The sequence below is a fragment of the Xiphophorus maculatus genome, chromosome 17 (assembly GCF_002775205.1).
Source record: "Xiphophorus maculatus strain JP 163 A chromosome 17, X_maculatus-5.0-male, whole genome shotgun sequence".
Lineage (NCBI taxonomy): Eukaryota > Metazoa > Chordata > Actinopteri > Cyprinodontiformes > Poeciliidae > Xiphophorus > Xiphophorus maculatus.
In genome coordinates, this window is record NC_036459.1 from 8,663,693 (window position 1) to 8,683,643 (window position 19,951).

Consider the following 19,951-nt stretch of genomic DNA (forward strand, 5'->3'; position numbering starts at 1 on the left):
AAGTCATATTTTGATCAATACTTTAGTTTAAAGAATACACACATTTTTAAAAGCATTTATATTTTTAAAACTACCAAGGCGAAAGATAATTTATATTTTCAGTTATCTTGTATTATTCCAGCATTATCAAATACAAATTATTTTGGTAATCCTAGCTGACCTAATACAGGAAACGTTTGGTCTGATTTACTGTCAGGCACTGAGAAACCATTGTCTTTTAATGCAGTGTATGAAAATATCTGTTTTAACTACATGTGATGAATTGGCCTGCCATAAAGTCGACCTCTTTAGCACCACTGAAACTCTTCTGCATCCCCGGTGTCCTTGCAGTTCAGTTAGTGAATAATAGGGACACCTAAACAGAAAGGATTAATCACTTTTACAACCCACAAATTTTTACTTTCTTAATAAAACATGACATTTTCTATTGAACTGTGTAACCATAACCTATAAACCATATAAAATTTTGTCTCCTACTAAGATTTTATTTCTGTTTTAGTGAGACTTGTACTGTTCTAAACAGTTGTTTTTCCAGTGCTGTTCAATATCCCCACAACCAACTAGAAATGTTAGATATTACAATATTATACATATATAGCTTGTAAATGTTGTAAAAAGCGAAACTTGATCTTTGTGCTGACATTGGTCATTTTACAAATTCATCTCATTATTACAGATACATTATGCATGCAATCCACAACTCTTCACTTTAGCTCTTTTCAGTCATTTAATCTTTCATGTGAACTCTGGATCCTAAGAGTCTGGAAGGCTCAGGTATCCATGTCAACACCGTTTTTAAATGCCAAATAGTCTAAAGTATGTGAAGCAGTGTATCAGTGAAAAGGCTGACATTTCTGAGAAGAGATGGTAGAATAAAGGATCTTCCACACTGTGGGAACATTGCTGTTTTTGTTGTTGCTGATTAGAGAAATTCTCATAGTTAGAGTTTCAGTAACATGTGAACGGATCCAAGAAAGTGCAGATTTGTTAATGTGCTTAATGAGAATCATCATGTGACAGAACTGTAGCATCATGAGGTACAGAAGTCATGCATATCACATCTGAGCAAACGTCAAAATTAATCCCTCTGGTCAAAAGCTCATTGTGCTGTTTATATAAATATCCTTTTTATTATATTATAATTCTTTCCAGGAATATTGTTTAGTGCTGCTTATCAGCATTTATGTAATTTTCTTTAAAAAAGAAAAAATAAACAGTGCTTCAGGGGTTTTTGTTTAGTTTTATTAAACAATTCTCATTCAAGATTGTTCTAACCATTAAACCAAGATTCCAACAGCTTTTCTCGCTGAGTTGTTTGTCTTCATGTGATATCAGACTAAATCCTGTTGAGGCCAGGACTTCCTCTCTTTAATCTAATTGTATGTCATTTTACTTTAAAACTAATAACATTTTTTGTTACAAGACCACATGAAAGGTTTACTTTCAGATTACGTCACCAGTCAGAAATGTTAAAAAAATAAAAATTCAGTGTACTAAAGTGAACAAGATTTCATTTACTGTGAAAGAACATATACACATGGAGTGGTTTGTAAAAAGTCATTTGGATGTTGACCTAGACTTTGGTCCTGTCTAACTTATTTTAAATCAGTGGTTTTCCTCCAGAAATGTTTGTTCAAAGCTGCGTCACTGAATATAAACCTTGTTGAAACTTCTCCACAGCTTTACTCCCAATGTGTCTGGAATGTGTTGGTCTTCATGACGTTGTTTTTACAGTGATGTTCTTTAACAAAAAGCTGGAATTGTACTGACATTAAATCATTATAGGTCCAGAAAGGTTCAGAGGTTGCGTGACAAACTGACACAGAAACGACACACGCCTGGTTTCGGCCCTTAGTTATTTAGGTGTGTGCTTTGCTTCTGGTTCCTTCCTCTCTATTTCTTCCCATTTTCCCACTCCCGCCGTCCCCTGTGGACGGGCTGCTCATGTCCAACTTCACAAACAAGCACTTACAAGACAAGAACTGATCGTAGAGGGAGAAGATGACAGATTGGGAGCCTTTCTTAAGAAAACTAAAGTGCAAAGTTTAAAGCTGTAAAAAAAAAAACTTCAGTAATTTGTTGTTCAAAGTAAACTGAAACCTTTTTTCCTATTTTATTTGTAGAATCTGTAACATCAGTTCAGCTGATTCCTTCAGTGCTGGATGGATGCCATTAGTGATAACACCATTTGTTTTTGTTTCAAGCATGGTTTCAAAGAACAAATGTGGATGATATGGTGCAGAATAATCAAGACATGGCTCAATCAGGAGCTGGAGGAGTTTAGAGGAGTGGAATATTTGACACATAGAAACAGTGACAGCTCTACATCTGCAGGCCTCATCATATCTTCATATACTTCTGTATAGAAAATAGATGCTAAACTTTGCCAGTCTTACATTTAAGCCTTACATTTATCGCACATTTATTCAGATTATTTTATTCAAGTTAAGACTTTAAAATCTTTTTATAATTTAATATTTTTGAACATTTGTTTTCTTTTTTTCTCTCTTTCTCTCCATTCACTTCATCCTTCCTGTGGATCTACGTTATTTCTCATCAAAGGTAAATAACTTTTCACCTTCTATCATTCCTGTTAAGTGTTGAGCCTCTAAGCTTCAATCATTCCTGTTTCCTTCTCTTCTTAAAAAAAATAAAAAGTATTATAAAACAATTTACACAAATGACCTGCATACAGCACCGTCTACAATTATTGGCATTTCTGGCCAAGATGGATAAAAGAAAAATCAGTTAATCTCTAATTAGTTAACTGTACTATAACTGATGTATTTTTGTAGTTCTCTAACTGTGATTGTTGGATTTTTTTTTTCTCTTTGTGATGGCAAATTATGGCAAAAACGATACACCCACAAATATAAAAGTCAAGAGCATCTTCTGGTCAGGATTATTGGAGATGCTGTGATTTTCAGCTCCTGATAGGATGTCGGTAACTCTGATAGCTATTTAAACTTACTAAGTTTAGATGACACCATATAGCATTTCATTCATTAACATGTTGACCTGTTTGATATACTAGGCAGGACCATAGATGTATAACTTAATTTTATGTGTGTGTCACGTTTCAAGCTTTGGAAGACATCCTCAAGGCAGCGAGCAGCAAGAGTGAAACTTAGAAATAAAACAGCAGTTGAAAATCTGAAGTCATCAACTGTGATATTTGCTTTAAACTGTTCCTATAACAGCTGCAACCAACCTAAAACCATAAGCTTCATGATAACATTCAGTTATCATGAAGCTCAGATCTTTGACTGTTTATAATTAGCAATCTCTTAATTCTGCTTTTGTCTGCTGCTGCAATCTGAGCAAATTTGTTAAATTTGTTTCTTGTTGTGCAATTCCGCCATCTGGTGACCAAAAGGGGCATCACAGTCAAAAGAAGTCAAATGGAAAAATTAAGAAAAAAATATTTATACCAAGGCAAAGGTATAAATATAAATCAATACCTACACATAGCTTACTAATTAGGAAGCAATTTTATACTGTATCTTTTGGCTGTTTGTAAAGAGCTGATATTTGTTCCTATTGAATCAATAAAAAGTAGAAAAAAAATTACAGCTTGACAGAAACTGAAATATCTATAATTCCCCAAGCTAATAGCAAATACAAGAGAACCTTAGTCCATGGAAGTAAAATATGAAGCAAGTAAGGAGTTGTCAAAGTTTTATAAAAGGATGCTTTGGAGAGGGCTCAATTGACTTAAAAGTTTTCATTTGTTTAAAAATTAAAATTAGACAGTTGGATTGGCAACATTAAGGTCCTTTTACATAATTCTCAGCCCTTAGCTTCTTGATTCTAAGAGATTATCCAGTGTTTCTGTTGAGCATGGAGAGAGTAAAGACATACTTTCTAGCAGGTTGCGTTTTGAAAATTTACAGGTACATTTAGAAACACAGGAGCAGAAGCTGCACATGAAACTAGACCCACAAATATACATATAGTGTTTAGTGGCATTAGTGCCACGTTTTAAAGTATGTTGTCCCAGAAAAACTGCTGCAATGCCTGGTTTGTGATATTCTGATTTAATACAACAGGAAAAACTACATGTACTCATTTTATTACATTTTGACATATTTACAGTGGCTGCAATTTATTTATTTATTTATTTAATTCTTGTGCTGTCTTTCCCCCCTCAAAGTGTCTTAATGACATTAACTTTAGGACAATGAGATGAACAATCTGCATTCAACTTGCTCTTAATTTTGATCATCTTCCTTCTTTCTTTGGAGATCACAAATCCCCGAAACATGAGGGAAAACTTCTGTGTTAATCATTAGCAATGATGACCTTGCCATCACATTCTCCAGATTACATAAAGTTGCTGTAAAAACTTGCCCAGCAGGTGGTGGTGTTGAACAAGACATCTGCTCAGATACTCTGCACAACTAACTTTCATTTATGATTCTCATGCGATAAAAGGAGCTGTTTTATTCCCCAACATACTGCCGCTCTCCGTCTGTGTCTCCTCAAGCATTTATCAAGCAGATCTGTTGATCTCGTCAAAGGGAAACAGTCTGTGATAATTCTTGAGAGTAATTCTCTTGACACTTTCGGCTGCAGAAAATGAATTGCCTCTCCGCTACTGTGCAAATCAAAGCCATAAATCACAGGTCATTTGTGTGAGCGGACTCTTTGTGAATTCATAACCATAGTTATCAGGTTAACGGCAACAGCCACTGTCAATAAGAAGGGAAACAGATGCCTCTCTGCATCTATTGTTTGGAGGTGTGATTGTTTTTGAAACTGCAGGAAAATGCTGATGGGTAGAAGGGGCTCCAACGATGTTTTGTGCTTTAGAATAAGATTGTTTGGACTGTCAGGATTGCTAATTAACGCTGGTAATTACCTGTAGGACAGGGCTGAAGATATAGAACTTACACAGGACGAATGGTCCATTTAGAAACACTGGATTCCCTCTTTGTCTAACAGTGAGGACAGGTTTGTTTCCTATCCTTCAGCTCTGATGTGATTATTTCTGCAGCATTTATCTTCCCTCCTAATGATGTCTGTGTAATTTAAGGACAGACTTTTAATTAAACGCGGATGTGAGACTTTGGTTTTGCTTGTGTGAATTCTTCTCACAAAGTTCTCATAAAAGTTGCTTTTATTCCCGCCCTCATCAAACACACCCCCTAAATATTACAAGAGCTCAGTTTAAACCCTTTTTTTCATCATCTTCGGAACTTTAACCTTGTTTTCTTTGCGCTCCTATTGCATTACTTAACGAGTTTCAGAGACACGACTGATGCAGAAGTGGCATCGTATGTCCCAAAAGCGAGGTTTGCCATTAAGTGTGAGCAGCAGCGGTGGCAGCAGGATTCTCCACCAGGCTGGGGGCGGTAATGAGAGAGTTATGAGATTGTTCCTTCCTCCTGCGTGGCAGGAGAAGACTGATGAGCTTGAACTTGCAAATAAAGTAAAAACAATCAGGGGAAAAACGGGTGGGAGCGAGAAAAGACGCACATCTAGCAAATAAAAAGAAAAGCGCTCGTAAATGCTGGGAAGATTGATCGTGTCAATATCGAGGTCATTTGTGTGGCGCGGTTTGTTCCTATTACAGCCCCTCAGCTTCCAGGTAGATACAAAAATCTCCACTAGTGGCTCAAATGTGTTTCTTTTACTTAGTTTGAACCTCTAATAAATCAGGATTTATGGCATTCAGGATTAAAATGTGTTTTGAGAGAAGATGTCAATGACTTCAGTGATGTTTGCAGTCCAGGTGTTTGGTCTTATTTGGATTGAATTAAATTACAAAAAATGACAGCACATTAAACAATGTTATATGTGAAAAATGGAGTAACCATTGTTTTGTGCAGGTTTTATAGACACAGGCTAATTTGCAAACCTACATCTTGGTTGGACCTTTATTAAAAGCAAAAATAATTTTGGCATCTATAAACAAGAAAAACATGAGAATTAATATCAGAGAATGACAATTCTCCACAATAAGGTAGGTTAGTATACATCAGTGTTCAGATTAAATAAACAGTTAGAGCCGTTTTTCAACAGTTGAGAGCACTTTCCCAGAAAATAACCAAGTAAAGGCAATTTTAAAATAAAATCACAATGAATAAATGAAAACTAATTTTAAAATTGAACAATTTTTAAGTGGTAAAAGAAATTTATTTGAGGCTCATTTTCAGCACTTGAATTTCTAAATGTACTTTTGTAAAATTCTACATTAAATGTATTTAAATAAGTAAATCAGCGCCTCCTCTGCAGGTCTCGTTTGCAGAACTGAAGTGCCCTACGGCCTGCAGGAGTGATGTGTGGATGCTGCTTGGGAGTTTAGTTGGATTCAGTTTCTAGTATCTGAGAACAATTATACCTCCTCATCATGAACAGTGTTGTGTTATAGTTAGTTATTTTTGCTCAAGACAGCATGTGGGAGGTATCATCCGCCCCCTCAGAGCTCTGAGCGCTGTCAGCACACTGCATGTTTGTGCATTTATAAATGCTCATTAAAGCTCTATAATGTCTCCAGTTAACCTGCCAACCAACTTGTCATCACTGTGGTTATTCCCAGAAGTGCTGCAGACAGGGCTTTCAGGTATGGAGAGCTATGCTGAGGAATGAACTCAAACTTAATATGTAAGATGGGTCGGCTCCCTCAGAGCAGCCTGACTGGCTGCAGCACCGGCTCTCAGATCCCTGAAGGCTACCGGCTTATCTGTGTGAAGCTTCATTCAGGCAGAATCAAAGATTTAAATTTGTGTGTGATCTTAACCAGATATATAACCAAATTAGAGTCTGTGTTCATTCCAAGAATGTTTTTCCATTCAGGTATTAATTAAAATCATTTTTTTTCTTATCAACCAGCTTGAAATAGTATATAAAGTGGTGTATTTATTTAGTTTCTTGCCATATTTGGGTCAGCAGAAGGAGTCAACTTGAGAAATCTGTAAATTATAACATCTTGCAAGACCAATTTCAGGGCTTGAATATAAACTGATCTTTATGGATGGAAAAATAATACTTTATTTACATATTTCTGAAGAAAAAAACAACACATGGTTCTATGTATGCAGACTTTAGACTTGTACATAATGCTCTCAAGCTTTTTTTCTCTTAAGTCCTCCCCTATAAATAAATCAAAGTGGCTTTTAAAAGCATAATTTTTTTTTCAAACCTTTTGGGTGTATTTTGGATGAAAATTTAAGTAAACAACAGCAGACAAGCTTTTTAAACTGTCATTAAGCTGTCATTGCAAAAGTGCATTTAGCTAAAACAACTAAGTCAAACATCCTTTTTGCAGGTTTTAATAGCACTCAGCATGTGGCTGTAATATAACTGGTGCAGTAATTACTTTTCTCAATTTGCTTTTAAATTTGACAAGATTCATGATTTAGTTTTATTTTTTACATCCACCTTCATCACACCAAATGGCATATTTTATTTAATGTAATTTAATTTTGATTCAGGTGAGGTCAATGGGACCAAAATTCAGAAATTTCTGAACCTTTTTGACACAGCTGTCTTTGTACTGCAATCACCTGAAACACAATCACTGCACTCAGGTGAAATCCATTCCACTCATAGTACCAATTGGCTGGACCTCTGATGAATTAGTCATTTTTAACAGGTTGAATATTTTAGCAATTATTTATTTGATGTTCTTTTTTTTATTAATTGTGTGGAAATCAGTATTCATTGCGACAATAATGTGGGGGTTTTTTTGTTGTAAAATTTAAAAAAGCCAAATTATGTTGTTGATTATGAATAGGTTTTAAAAAGAATAAAACATCCAACGATGTGAATACTTTTTATAGGCACTGTATAATATTTAGGCCCTCTTTAATCAGATCCACTTTGCAACTAAAAAGAAAAAACTGATGAAAGAGCCAATTTATGTACATCCACTCTGCAGCGGTGACTCAGAATCTTTCTCCATGCTGAAGATAACTTAACATCCTCCAGATATTACAAGTCAGCACATACTCATGAATAACTACATTTAAAAAAGTGATATGACAGCTTATTCTCTCGACTCAGCATGTTTCTTTGGAACTGCTAAGCGACACCTCATGCTTGGTCTGGAAAGTCAAGAGCCGCCCGCTTCCAGTGCCATGTAATTTTACTCAGACATGATTGAAAACCTTCTACAACACTTTCACTGCCAAACTCACTATGAGTTAGAGTACTTTCCAGGAGATTGTCCCTGTATGTATGTTTGTGATTTTAAGCATAAGTGAGCCACTAGCACAGTGGGTAGTCTTAGAAATCTAAATACAGCCCTATTAAACTAAATATAAGTGCTTCAAGAGTACTGAAGCCAATTTAAAACAGACACGATGTGTTTGTTCAATACTTGCCAACATTTTTTTTTAATCGTTGGCTAGAAACCTTTTTATTCCAGTTTTCTTTTTTTAGTGGGGCTGTTTGAGTCTCCCTGGGAAACATTTAAGCATTATGAGTCAGATCCATTTGATATTTGTAGTCAGATATGAAAGGAGTGAGGTTTGCAGGTTTGTGTCAACCAGGGACCATGAAGCCTGATAAAACCTTAAATTACCCTAAACACTAAATATAGCAGTGAGTTTGATTCCCTGTGGCCCATTTTGAGTGATTTTAAATCCTGTCAAAACTTGTCTCCATCTAAGCTATATCATAAAAGAAGGTTGTTTACAAATGACCACCAACTGTCAAAATCTGTTTGTTGAGCCCAGATTTCAATGAGAACATGTCATCAGTGGTTCAAGCTTCTACTGGAGTTGATGGAAACAACTTGACTGTTGGGAATATTAGGATTTCCCACAGGCAACAAGCAAATCCATGACATCCAGTCAGCGACTGAAATACATAAATATTTATCTTTCTTTTCATGGCGCAATGGTTATATTGAAACTGTAAATGGCATCAGATTCATATAAACATCTCCTTAGAAGTGAAAATTTACAACTTACATTGAAGCTATACTAATATAAGCTTGTAAATGTGCATTTACTACAAAATGCAACATTATGGAGGAGCCAGCAAAGATCATTCCTGGACTTTGGTATTTCTTTAAAGGGACTTCAAACTACAGCAACTGCATGTAGAAAAGATTCCAGCAGTTTCCAAACTATAAACTTTAAACCCTGAAACCATAGCTAACTACAACAACAAAGTGTATCAGCTGAATTGTGCTAAATCTTAGCAGGAAATGTTATTTCTCACTATTTCTTTCTGTTGTATTTGGAGAATAGAATCCCTTTGCCTATATCTCTGATTTTAGTTTCATGTGTTTTTCTCATTTTAATCATCTAAATTGGCTTCTTAATTTTTTCCTGCTTGTCTTTGTCCTTCCCCATTGGCACACATGCTTACAAACTCTGGGTCAATTCACCTCTCTGGTAATTTAAATTTCCATTTCATGCCCATTGGCATTTCACCTCAACTTTCTTTCTAATTTAATTATTTATGGATTTGCTTATTTATTGCCAAACCTTGATAATAATATAAGTTAGGATATTTACTGTGATTTTATTCACATTTTGAGTTATTTATAACTTCAATCAGCTTGTTACGTTTTATCATAATGTATGGCTTATATTTGCTTGCTTATTAGGTGAGCTGATGTTATTTCCATGATCCATCACAATTATGTTTCTCATTTTATTCTAATTTATCAGTGAATTTAAGTCCTGATATATAGATAAACATTTTGTAGAGTAGAAAGTTTTATGAAGGATTATTCACAAATTAGTGCACCACTCACAAAAGCCAAAGTCAAAAAAGTTTATCCATTTTCTATAGTCACCAGTTACAGTGTTTTGTGGTCAAATACCTTTTTATTACAGGAAACCACATGTGTTTAGTTTGAAAAACTTCTAAAGTGTTGTCTTTTTTTCTCAAGCAGTATTTTATTGCATTTGGTGGATTTTATTGACTGCAGCAGATATTTTGTTCACTCAGACTGTATCCTTGACGATACCTCCCCAATGTTTCAGCTGTGACAGGGGAGGCATGGCATCCATTACAGCTGTCTGCCCACACATCCCTTCCGACACGATCAATATGCATCTGCTGCTCTGCTTCAGGCATTTGTTTCCAGAAGCCTGTACTTCAGGGAAGGTCTATTACCGAAAGCTGTGCATATAGTGGAAGTTTTTCCTTTGGTTTATTGCAGTAACCATAGCTGACTAAAGGAAAGAGAGTTGGTGTTGCGGAATGACGTTCCTTCAGGAAAATGTTGTTTTACCACAAAGAATTTTGATGCCAAAAACAATTTGGCATACTAATTGGCATGAATAATATTCTTGACATCATTAACAGTTTGTCCAATTTAGAGCAGAACATGAAACCCAATTAGGAATATGTATGTCTGTTAGTGAAAGGTGATGATGTTCCAGAGCCTGGAAGGATTTTCTGCGAGAGACTGAACTACGATGCAAGTTATTTGCAAAGAAAACAAAGATTCCCACTGAAAAATCAACACAATTAGTTTCTACTGCTGTCTCTGTAAATTCTCTGAGTTTTTTGTCTCTTTCTCTGATCTGACACCAGCTAAAGGAGGTTGTTGAGTCACCGTTTGGTTGCGCTGACAGTGAAACTCTCTTGTGATCTCGAGGAACTACAGTTCATGACTGCACAGCCTCATCACCTAAAGTACAACGTCTCCAGTCAGCTTGTTAGCACGCTGTGTTCAACACTGTGTGCAATCTACGTTGACAACAAAGTATTCTAATTGTAACATGTCACATTTTCCACTGAATAACTTGGATTCCTAGGGGCTTTTAAACCGTGCAGGAGAGAGTGGCGCTGTGCTTTTTTTAAACAAATATCATCTTGTGGTGAACTAAACTTCAGTAATGAAGTTTAGAAAAGTAAAAGACAGAATAAAGGGAAGTACAGTGTCTCTTTGTGCTTTGTTGAATTTGGGGATGATATAAAAATGAATTAGGGTTATGAAAGAAAATAACTCCAACTTGTGTTTTCTTGGAAGATGAAGCTGCGATTGCTGAGTCTCTAAGTGTTGCTGTACTCTGTGTGTCGTTTGCTGCCCATTTGCAGCTTAAGTGGTTTCTTGACCAAACAGGCTCCTAGCTAAACGCTCTGAGAAACACTTACATGCAGCATGGAAGAAATTAACACATGATCCAGATAAGCAGCATTTCCTCAGGTGACCGCAGTCAAGCGTCATGCTTATATGTAGCCTCACCTCATTGTTCTGGGTCACTGCAGAGAGTTATTAAAAAGAAAGCATTGACCGTATTTTGTTTTGATAAAAACACCACTCTTCTCCCAATTTACTATCACTTTCTCTGTCAGAGGAATAGCAGGTTGGCTATACAGATTAGCCCCACAAATGGCTCAAACACAGGCTTTTCAATCAAAAGGTTGAAAGGCTCATGTGCGGATTTTTTTTCTTTAAGGATTTAAATGGAAGGAGAGATGTAGGCATGCGTGACGTAACCAATATGAATTTTAATGAATGAAAACACATTCGTATTTGCACAAACTTCTCTGATTGGACCAGATGAAGAGGAACGTTTAGATGGAACATTTCTACTCAGAATTTGCATTCACTTTTTAAAATAGGACTATATTTTATTTTGCATAATGCTACATTAATGGTGTCAGTCTTTTTTGCCAAATGTAATTTATTATCTGTGAGGTTTTGGCAGCTCTGGGAATCATAAAACACAAAGCAGTGAGAGCCAGAGGAAACACTGAGAGGATTGAAAGCCTCCAACCAATGAGTGACTAAGCCACGCCCACTGCACATCTGTATAATTACGTCATAGACCAGTACACTGTAAGCACAAAGAACCTCATGTAGTTGATGTGCAAGAGGACATGTTTTCTTATAAACTGCACCTGAAAAGCTTTCAAAGCATAACAAGGTTGTTTTTTACATTTATAGGCAATACATCTGGATGTTTTTCATTTTTCTAAATTGAACCATAAAACTATCATTGCCTCTTAAATACACAAAAAAAACAGTTTATTTGACAAAAAATAATTGATGTTTTCTCAGATTTATCAACCTTTATCTTAAGTTGATAAACAAAGATAAACACGAAATCGCCATCAAATTAGAACGGTATGCAGTTTAGAATATTGTAGCTGCTGTAAATATTTGACCTTTCACCTGACTTTAGTCAATTCTTCTCCTTCTTTCAAAGAAAATGAAATCATTTCCTGACTTTTTTTTATATACATTCTTTTTATGTACAGTTTTTAGTCCTATCTTCTTTTTTCCCCTAACTTTGCAAATTGTGATCCGTCCTTTAAGTTCTTGACAGTTGTTACTGAGCTGACCTTGCTGCCCTGAGGATGCCTCTGAGTGTACTGTCCTCAGATTTCATAAGCCAATCAGAAAGTCAGCGTTAGGCCCATCTGCGGCCTGTCTCCTGGCGTTCTCCTGGCGTCAACAGATCCCAACATTGCTCTCTGCTAAATGACTCAAAAAATCGGTGCAGTGATTTTTAACATTGTTAAAGTGAGAGCAACCCTTCCTCTTGTGGTTCAAGCTGTTTCATGAACAGATTTTAGCTCATTATTTTGCATGTGAGTGAATGTGTGGAATTTTCTGTAAATGTTTTTACACCTTGCAAATAGTGTAAAAGGGTTATGCACCTTTAGGTGCATTTGAAAAGCAGTGTGGATGAACTTATGAGAGTGACTTCATCTAAACTTTTGCTTCTCCACTATAAAATGTTGTTAAGGCACTAAATCAAGACCATCTCTTTGAAGTCTAATCCAAAGAGTTCAGGGCTAGCTTCAAGTTCAAACCACTCAATCTGAGCTGTGTCTAACAACACGAAATCAAGCAACAGCATGAACTGAAGGGTTTTTCCTTTCCTTTCCTGACTAAAGTGGATTTCATAACTCGATCACAACTAATTTGATCAAATAGTTAAATCCCTCCTCATCAGCATTTAATATGAATACTTGAGTTACTTTGAATACTTAATTAAAGCAAAGAAAATAATGTAATTTACTGCAGACATACACATGTATAATAGTGCAGATTCCTCATATTCAAGAAAACTTAATTACTGCACAACGTTCAAGGATTTTTAAAGTGGGACTGCACGTGGTCAGTGAACTTCCCCTAAAATGGTTAAACATTTGACTTTGACTAGAATCGGAAAGTGTCTTAACAAAACAAAAATAAATGTAAACATTTAGGATGGAGGCCAGTGAATGGTTTGAAGACATTTTACACTCTCAAAATATAAATGATGAGAATTCAGTCACTTTGAAATCCATATTTTATTCAACGCAACAAAATGTGTCAATCTTAATGTAATTTCAACCTTACTCATACAAAAAACATGTAACACAAAAACACATTTATAGTTTGTGTTTTATGAAAAGTTTGAAACAGAACTGGCCCAAGCCATAAGCAAACAGGACAATTGAGTTCTTAAAAATGTAGGATTTATACAGCAGCACAAATACAAGTGCAAAGATAACAAACTATCAGCATTCATAGTTTATCTGTGAACACATGCCACTGCTTTTGGAATTAAGAAGTGGATCATGGTTAAGTTGTGTTGGAGGTCCTTACCAAACTAAAAATTTAAAGCACCCGTTCCCTCATGCAAAATATGTATTGGCTCAAAACAAACAGAAATGTGACCCAGGAGTGTCTTCTTCGTCATACCTTAATACTGACTTAAAAATATTATTCTACTTTACCAAATAATGGAAAATACCCCCCAAACAAACTGGATTTTATTTGTTCTGTAACAACAGTACAGCTTTACAGTGCATAAACAAGGAACGTGTGTTCTCCTAATTTGAGCACCCTGTGTTGTGTCAGCTGAGAGCGGCTGTGATGCTCTGACTGATTATTGGTGAAGCCTGAGGAGGGGGGAGGCGATAATCCGCGCACAGACTGAGCCATCCGCGCCGCCAGCAGAGCAGCTTGCAGCGGGCGTGGAGAGAGCATGGCTCCGCTCAGTCCTTCTCTCCATTCAACCCGCTAGAAGCCCACCGAGATTAATCACCTGCTGGTGGAGGGGGCGAGGTGTAAAGACCAAGGGATTTCCTCGCAGCCACCTTCATGATCGGGGGGTTGGTTCCCTCTGAGGAGCGTTGCGCATCTCACCGGAGCTCTCCACCTTGTAATGTCGGGAGCGCAGCGTCGGGTCAGCAGCTGATCCGAGTCATTTTCTCGGATTGTTCTTCGAGTTTCCTTCGAACGATTTCTCAGTTCGCCTGATCAGAATAAAGGAGGGGAAACGGATAAGTTTTGGATTGTTTTCTTCGTGAAGGAATTATGATTTTCTCCGATGTGAGTACGGGGACAAACTCCCCGAAGGTCCATCCACCGAATGGGACGAGATTTTACACGTTTCAGGTATTTGAGCCGCTCGTTCCTGTGTCCCTGTGGTGTTCGTGCGTTAAATTGTTTCTTCTTTCTGGTTACGCTCATTTAGCTATATATATATATATATATATATATATATATATATATATATATATATATATATATAATGAAAATTGTGTATTCTAGTTTTAATATGGTATTATGCAAGACTTTGTTGCAGAATTGCAATTGGTGCTTTTTCTTGATTGCGGGATTTCACTTGATTCCCCTTCAGGGAAGCCGGAAACATTGATTGCCTTTGAATTCACCAATGTAAAACAGGAAATGATTGAGTGTTCAGTGTATTGTTTACAGATGTGTTAAGATGGAAAAGTACAATGGGATGCCTCATTGCCGTTTTAGAAATGAAACACTCATTACAATGAAAATAATGATCATCTGCAGCTTAAGGACGAATCTTTGTGTGGTTTATTCTAACATTCACCTTTATCCATCTTTACTGCTGGTCCTGTTTTGGATTCTGTTCAGTTTTCCTGTTTTCATAGGAAAATAAGGACACCCCATGCAGAGCCCCACATTGATTTGTGTTTGGACCCCCTGTGCATATTTTAGCTCAGCCAGTGAATGCATGGCAATGAAGCTGTGTTGGGATATTGATTGTCTGCCTTACTCGTGTGAGCAGGACAGTACTTTTTGCTTCATTGTGTCGATGGAGCAAAAAAAGTGTCCTCAATATATACCAGTCAGGCATAACATTATGACCACCTGTTTTGGGCCACCTTTTGCTGTTAAAACAACTATTGAGGGATGGACTTCACTAGAACCCGGAATGTGTGCTGTGGTATCTGCACCAAGTATATTGCACGTTTAGGCCTCTATGGATTGAACTTGTTTTCCCAGCACATCAGAGTCCGGGTTGGAGAGTTGGGGAATTTGGAAACCTAGTCAATACCTCAAAGTCGTTGTGCTTCTTAAAATATGCATGAACCATTTTTGCTTTGTGCAGGTCGTATAATCCATTTGAATGAGACCAGAGCCAATGTGGAGCACTGTCTCCATGAAAGAGTCAAGATGCTTGATTTAAAAGAAATAATGAGTCAGTAGATTATTGCTCTATGGACCAGTTCAGATCTTCACATGCCAGTTATAGGTGTTTTCAGTGGTGGACAGGGGTCAGCATATATATCCCACCCACTGAGAGGTGTAATGATGGAAGGATAATCAGTGGTTGTTATAATGTGTTTTTTTAATCTATGCTAGTATGAAAGTGATACAGGCCTGTTCTGCAAGCTACTTTAGAAACAACAACAAAACAATATATTGAAGCAGGTTTTTGTTGTGTTTTAATCTGAGCTTAAAATTTAAGGAAGTGAGCTTTTCACAAGGCTTTGTCTTATTGCTCAGACAATAAATAGTTTCTAATGTCTGTCTGCATTTGGGTGTCTCTTGAACAGCTCTTAGGTTGAAGTCAAGTGAGGAACAGAGACTTCCTGAATTCCTGTAAACTTATTTGACATTTCTCAATCAAAGGAATCTTGTAGTTTCAGTAAATACCTCTAAGGTAAACATCAGTGAAAGCAACATTTTCTGCTGCCATTGATGTTCTTAATGTTCAAAGTTGGTAATAAGGTCTTGTCCACAAAACATTGTTTAATTAAATTTTTCTGTAAGTAAGATAGCTGTTCAAACAGTAAGTAATTTTAAGAATACACAATTTCTTGACTAGTTTGCAGTTATAAGTCTGTTTATAATTCAATGAATCAAACTTTGAGCTCCCCCCATCTCCACCATAGTCGAGACAAACTAGCATTTCTTTAGTAAACATCTCCCTGGAAGTGTTTGTGTCCTCTTCTGATATTTTATCTTACTGTTTTGCCACATTATTGCACACAGTTTTACTTCAGCTGCAACAGATACAGGTTGAATCTAGTGATTGGTTTTAAACCATAAATAAATGTAACATTTTACTTGCTGGCTTGTGGTTAAAGAAACAGCTCTGAAGGAATGCACTGAGTTGAGGGATTGCGCATATGATACACCTCAGCAATTTACCTGCATCACAATGGATGCATCTTGCTGAAGTCTGCTGTAAGAAAACCAATCACTGGACTTTAGTTGTGATGTTTTATTTGAGCCGCTGTGGCTTTTTGGTAGAACAAGTTGAGCACAGAATCTTATATTGTCAGCAACCAACTGAGCAGATGCTGTTGTGGATAGTTTGATAAATATGGGTTATCAACCCTGTGTGTGTTGACCTTTACAGTATTAGTAAAATGTTTGGATAATTCATTCAGTCCTGATCTTATTCTCTTGTTTCTTTGGGAACCACAGTTGTATACTAAATATGTTAGAACTGCATTTCTGAACCACAACTTACGTACATTTACAGTTTCATCACTGACTAGTTGGGAAAAGAAATAAGGCATGCTCTATTCAGACCTCTCTTATGTCTGAATTGGTCTGGGTAAAGAGTGACATTCACTCAAATCCTGGATGTGAGAGAAGGCTTGTTCTCAAAGCTCTGAAGGCACTGGGCCATATTAGCTGGCTCAGAGCAGAGTCTTAACTTCTTAGTTTCTTTGATGTGACACTAGTTCAGTGTTCAGAGACGCTGCTGCCTTATGAAGTCCAAGAGATTCAGTACATCTGCTGCAAGTTTTTCCTTTAAAGCAGGAAGTGTTCATGTTATCATATCGCCAAAGAAACTCTAAAGAGAATAGTTGTTGCTATAGGATAGCTTCCTTGATATTCATAGTTTTCTGAAGACGGTTGGTGGAGTTCTAGCTTTTAGCTTTTATTATATGGAGAAAAATCTAAATGAAAACTGTTCAATGTTATTTTCTATGTTTTTTAACATTACTGTGCATCAGTCAAATAAAGGGTGATTGCATCTCAAAACATTTTCTATAAATACTCTACATATTAGCCTGCCTGCCAGCAACACAATTACAGTGAAAATGTAATTTGAAAGAAAACAAAAGCAAAATCTTTCCATTATGTGAGGAACTTTCGCTATCTTCTCTAATTACAGCCGAGGCAAAGTCAAATCAAAGTTAGGAGCCGACTTCAGCTCAGATTGTCAGATGCATATTAATCGGCAGTATGACTGTAACCTTCTATAAAGATTCATTAGATGAATAAAAGTATATGTCTATATTTATCTGCACTGCAGTAAAACATGACTGCCCAGTCATTCTGGACTATCAAACCAGGATGTATTTGAGAAAGAGTCTTTTTGCAGTCATATATTGTAAACCCAACTATATCCTAACCCATTTAACATTAAAACTGTGCATTTTTTCCTTCCTTCAACTGTTGATGTGAAGCAGTTGACAGAAAAGATAAATGGGGTTCCTGACCATGATGATTAAAATGTGCTGCTTCTCATTTATTTTGGTAATTCACTCCACATGGTGAGATTTATACTGAGGCCTACGCTGAACTGATGGAACATAATTCAGGAAGAACAGAGCTGCTTGTTCAGTGTTTTTGTTCTGCTGGGGAATGTCACTGGCACCAACAGTGTTGGTTTTTACAACTTTGTATAATGAAGATCAGTGACTGTTTTAGTGATGCAATAATATAATAAAAAAGGCAACGTTTTATTGTCCCACTCATCTAGAGGGGATGCTGTATATTACAATCGTCATGAGCTTGTGACCATTTTTTCTCCCTTGCTAGTTGGCGAGAATTCAAATCTGAATCAAAATAGTATCAGGATTTTTCACTGTAGTTTTTTAAAAATTATTTTTGCAAAACATACCGTGCACTGTAAGTGACCCTTCTCTGTTCAGTGCATGCCAATGCTTAATCTAGGAAATTCCCCCGCTGCATTGCATAGTGATGGACTAAATGTGAGGGCCTGCCCTCTTCTTTGATCCCCACGCCTGTACGAAGCAGAACGTAGCGACGCTTGCTCATCACATGACATCAGAATGCTGCTGTAGGTTGTTCTGCAGATGAGAAGCCGACTTCTGTAATCTTTCCCGCTGGAATTTTATCTAGAGCTTTTCTTTTTCCGTCATTTTTGATCCACAACAAGAGAGTACACTACATGTAACCATTTCCATAGCTAAAAATACACAATAATAAGAAAAAAAGGCATTCAGGACTAATTGGGACATATCACACAGAGCCATGCAAAGTTTACACACAACTATGGGGGAAGCTTAGCACCCGTCACCCCCATCCTCCCAGCTGTTTTGCAGCCAGCACCCTGCTGCACACTCTCCCCTCCCCACCATGTTGCCCTGCCTGCTGCACGCCGCATGTTTAAGGGCATATATGATGGATAACAAAAAGTTGGTTTGACTCATTTATACAAAAACTGCAAACTGTTTCTTTTCATACTGCACATTCAAATCAGAGATTTTGTTTTATTTTGTGGGATTTTTGTTTACAGATGCACATCTTTATTTTGAGTCTTTACCTTTCAATATTTTTTTTTCTCTAGACTGATCGTTTTTATTTATTTTTATTGTTTTGAGTACGCTTCTGCTTTATGGCCTATTTTCTTGGTCTTTTTTTAATCAACCCTTGTGCATTTAAAATCTGACCGGGGCAGATGGGGAAGACTTTGACCCACTTTGATGGATTCATCTCCGATTAAAAGGATAAGCGTGCTTTCGAAAGCAAGAGCCCCCTGCATGTATACCAGGGGATGCTGTGGTGGGTTAGTGTCTGCATGAGGACAGAAAGACAGCATCCTTTTCACATTAGCTGTGGTGTTTTTATTTGAAATTGTGTTTTACATAGTACATAAAATATCTATATACTGAAATTTGACATTCATGGTTGCTTTAATGGTCTAGTTTACTGCTGGAGCAATCTGTCGTCACCATGGCATGACCAGGTGTGTCCTTGTCCATCTATCTTGGGTTGTTTCCTCCTTTGAAGCCATGAATTCAATTCATAATCCTGGGTAAATTGTTCTTTTTACAGTGGCTGAGGAGTTTTGTCAAAAAGTTTTCCGTTTCCAGCAGAATGCAGTGGTGCAGTTCTAGACGTTAAATCATCATGCATGTAAGGAGATGTTGATCTGTTTGAGAGCGAGCACAGAATAGAAGTTCCTGAGCTGGTATCTGGTGAACCTTCATAGATGTGTGTAAATACACACTCCTGGTCCCAGAAAGAGTTGAACAGGGTACACACAGGCTAGACCTCTCACTTCAGGAGACTCTAGGAAAGCAAAAACCTCCAACATTAGTGCAATTATGATGTAATTTTCTGCCTGGATCACTGCAGAGGCATGGTTACGCTCAGGTCTGGGTCTTTTTCACTCTGTGGCTTGACAGAATGTATATGTAAAACCTGAACTTGAACCAAAGCTAATTACTGTATGCTGGTGTTTTTGAGAATGTGATACTGTAGATAAAACTGAAGTAGACCGAAGGGAAATAACACCAGCATGCTATGTTGAGAGGAATTACTCAGAACAGATACATAGAGGAAATTGATATAATAATTCCTAATACAGTAATGATCATCCACCCTCATTTCATGTTTCACCACTGATGTTGTATGCTTTCCACGAGATTCAACACACACACGCACCTTACACACCAAACCTAATTTTAATGTCTGTTTTTAAAAAATCCCCACCTTTTTTTTCTTTAACTGAAACTAAGTCAGAAAGATTTTTTTTGTTAGATCAGTCAGAATTACCAACATGTT

At 36.9% G+C, this 19,951-nt stretch overlaps 1 protein-coding gene across 10 annotated transcripts in view; it reads left to right on the forward strand.

Annotated features, from left to right (window-relative positions):
* ppfia2 (PTPRF interacting protein alpha 2) overlaps positions 1-19,951 on the forward strand; it is a 123,772-nt gene that overhangs the window by 31,707 nt on the left and 72,114 nt on the right. For 2 of the 10 annotated variants that reach the window (XM_023350353.1, XM_023350355.1), the window contains exon 1: positions 13,867-14,308. The exons of the other annotated variants lie outside the window; for them this stretch is intronic. In XM_023350353.1, the coding sequence (XP_023206121.1) occupies positions 14,228-14,308 (81 nt within the window). In that variant the 5' untranslated portion in view covers positions 13,867-14,227. Of the gene's footprint in view, positions 1-13,866; positions 14,309-19,951 lie in introns of those variants that run through there. 10 annotated transcript variants of the gene reach the window in all.